This window comes from Azolla caroliniana, unplaced genomic scaffold (genome assembly GCF_043228905.1).
Source record: "Azolla caroliniana isolate FFs.n. ecotype wild unplaced genomic scaffold, voAzoCaro1.0.p SCAF_2, whole genome shotgun sequence".
Classification (NCBI taxonomy): Eukaryota; Viridiplantae; Streptophyta; class Polypodiopsida; order Salviniales; family Salviniaceae; genus Azolla; species Azolla caroliniana.
In genome coordinates, this window is record NW_028230437.1 from 22652076 (window position 1) to 22654269 (window position 2194).

The 2194-nt window shown below is 45.1% G+C and overlaps 1 protein-coding gene across 1 annotated transcript; it reads right to left on the bottom strand.

The window, feature by feature from the left end:
* Nucleotides 1–214: 214 nt before the first annotated feature.
* Nucleotides 215–1804, bottom strand: LOC147867632 (uncharacterized). The gene has a single exon (XM_087315416.1). It carries the CDS (start codon nt 1748–1750, stop codon nt 542–544), a length of 1209 nt encoding a protein of 402 aa, XP_087171542.1. The 5' UTR covers nt 1751–1804; the 3' UTR covers nt 215–541.
* Between the last annotated feature and the right edge of the window lie 390 nt (nt 1805–2194).

Consider the following 2194-nt stretch of genomic DNA (forward strand, 5'->3'; position numbering starts at 1 on the left):
TTACATGTACACAATCAGACCTAACATAGATGTACAAACTGACACCACTATTCAATAATAATCGGACATAGCCCCCGAATAGAGTGAACACAGGAGAACACAGACATGTCTGCAGTGCAACAAGAGAGTTGTAGAATGAACGGATCAGACTGTAGCGAGTCATGGTTGCGTATTGAGGCCACACAGTTAGAAGGCTTATGGTATGAAACGACGAAACAGGAAGGCTACATGATATGGAGATTAACGTAATAAAATTGTGAGGGTAGAAATTTACATTAATGTTCCCATCGATCTCTCAAAACAACAGGGAATCGTCATCACTGTGACTGTCTTCACAGTAAACAGATTTCACTATCAAAACATAAGGGATAGCCATTTCCTTCAGTCCGCCTAATCATATTTATCAGACGGCCTCTTTATGAAGGTTAACATCGAGGCGTAAATAAACAACTTTTTAACCTTCCCCGGATTCTCATCACTTTGGTTAATTGTTCAAAATATTTCGTCCCTGAGCAAAATGATAAATGTTTCGCTTAATCGTTCAGAAAAGAGATGTTTCGTGGGGATTGTATAGAACATCCCGGGAAGATTCATCCTCCTCATAGCCGAAGGAACAGCCTTCTAAGGCGTGGTTATCAGATTCTGAAGAACCAGCGGGGTCAGTACCTTCGTTATCGAATAGCAGTGGCCATTCATCCACTTCTATTCCATGACCAGAAGTACCGTATGTAAAGGCTGCGGTTGCAGAAGGACCAGCTGAAATTAAATCGCTTCCAGTGGCCTCTGCAAGTAGATCCCGCAGGAGTTCGTCACAGGCTTCACTGGATGCCGTATCATGCGCTTCTTCAGAATGACCAAACGCTTCATCAAGCAGGTCGCCTTCGATTTCCCCATGAACGATACTCTCCGAGAAGTGACTGGGGGAACGTCTGTCGATTTCGGAGTTACCTTCAGCGACATCGGAAGTCAAGCAATCATGTTCTTCAGTAGAGAGCCTTGAAAGATGAGGGAGATTTGGTATTTCGCTACCCCTACCTTCCTCAGATGGAAGCGCCGAGAGCTCCAGGCAATCAGGAGACGAGGAACATAATTCCTCCGATGAATTACCTACAAGACTAGGAGTAGGATTACTGCAGGAAGCAAAAGGAAAATCTGCACAAGCCATATCTGCGCCTCTGTATTCAGAGAAAGTGGAGCTTTGAGCAAGTTCGCAACTTTGATTTTCCACTGCTTTCTGGTTCTCCTCGGTATTATTGTCCATACCGAAAACGGTCGACCTAGAGAGTGGCGATGGACTTGGAGATAGAGGAGTGGTTAAGTCTACCGCTGGCTCCGTTTCCGCAGATTTCTGGAGGTTTCCATCTTCAAGAACCTTCTCGAGTGTTTTCATCATCTCAGAGAGAAGCTCCTGCTGAGTGGAAGACATATTGGGATCGGTTTCGTCCAATTCGACGAGACATGAAGCGTCTAATTCAGAGAGGCACTCGTCGAAAAGTTGGAAGGAGGACGCGGATGAGAAGGCACAGGAACTCGAAGAAGAGGGAGAAGGAGAAGGAGAAGTGGAGGTGGAAGAAGAAGAGGAGGAAACGGGAGAAGCGGATGGATATTCTGAAGATGAGGAGGTGTGGCGTTTAGGGGAAGGGGGGAGGAGATCGAAGATATGGAGATGGGGATTAGGTCGTTTCTTGCAGGAGGAAGGCGTGGAGAGAGATTCCAGAGGTTGGACGATCAGATGATCAGTGGAGGCCATGGGAGGAGGTGGAAGGGAGGGGCAAGAGGGAAGTAGGATTGAACGGAAATGTGGATTGATTGATATGTTTGAAATTCAGATTTGGCTATGGCATTATAAAGCTTTCTGATGTGGCGACAGAAGAAACACAGACAGACAGACAGAAAGGAGAGAGAGAGAGAGAGAGAGAGAGAGAGAGAAGAGAGAGAGTCTTGGTTCTTTCTCGTCAAATCGAGGGGAGAGACAAAAAGGCGAGAGAGAGAGAGAATAATAACTATCCTGTTTTTACCAGATTAATAAAGAAAATGAAATGAAGAGAGAGGAAATTCCTTTTCCGCTGATCTATTGAGAAGAGCAAGTCAGCAGTGTATTCGTACAAGATGTAGAGAGAGGAGAGAGAAAGAAGGAGAGAGAGAGAGAGTGGCCACATGACCCCATCCTTTTTTATATTTACTTTTTATTTAT

Bases quoted from the DNA above. Each gene is read 5' to 3' on its own strand.
- LOC147867632 (XM_087315416.1), bottom strand. From the start codon at position 1,750: ATGGCCTCCACTGATCATCTGATCGTCCAACCTCTGGAATCTCTCTCC.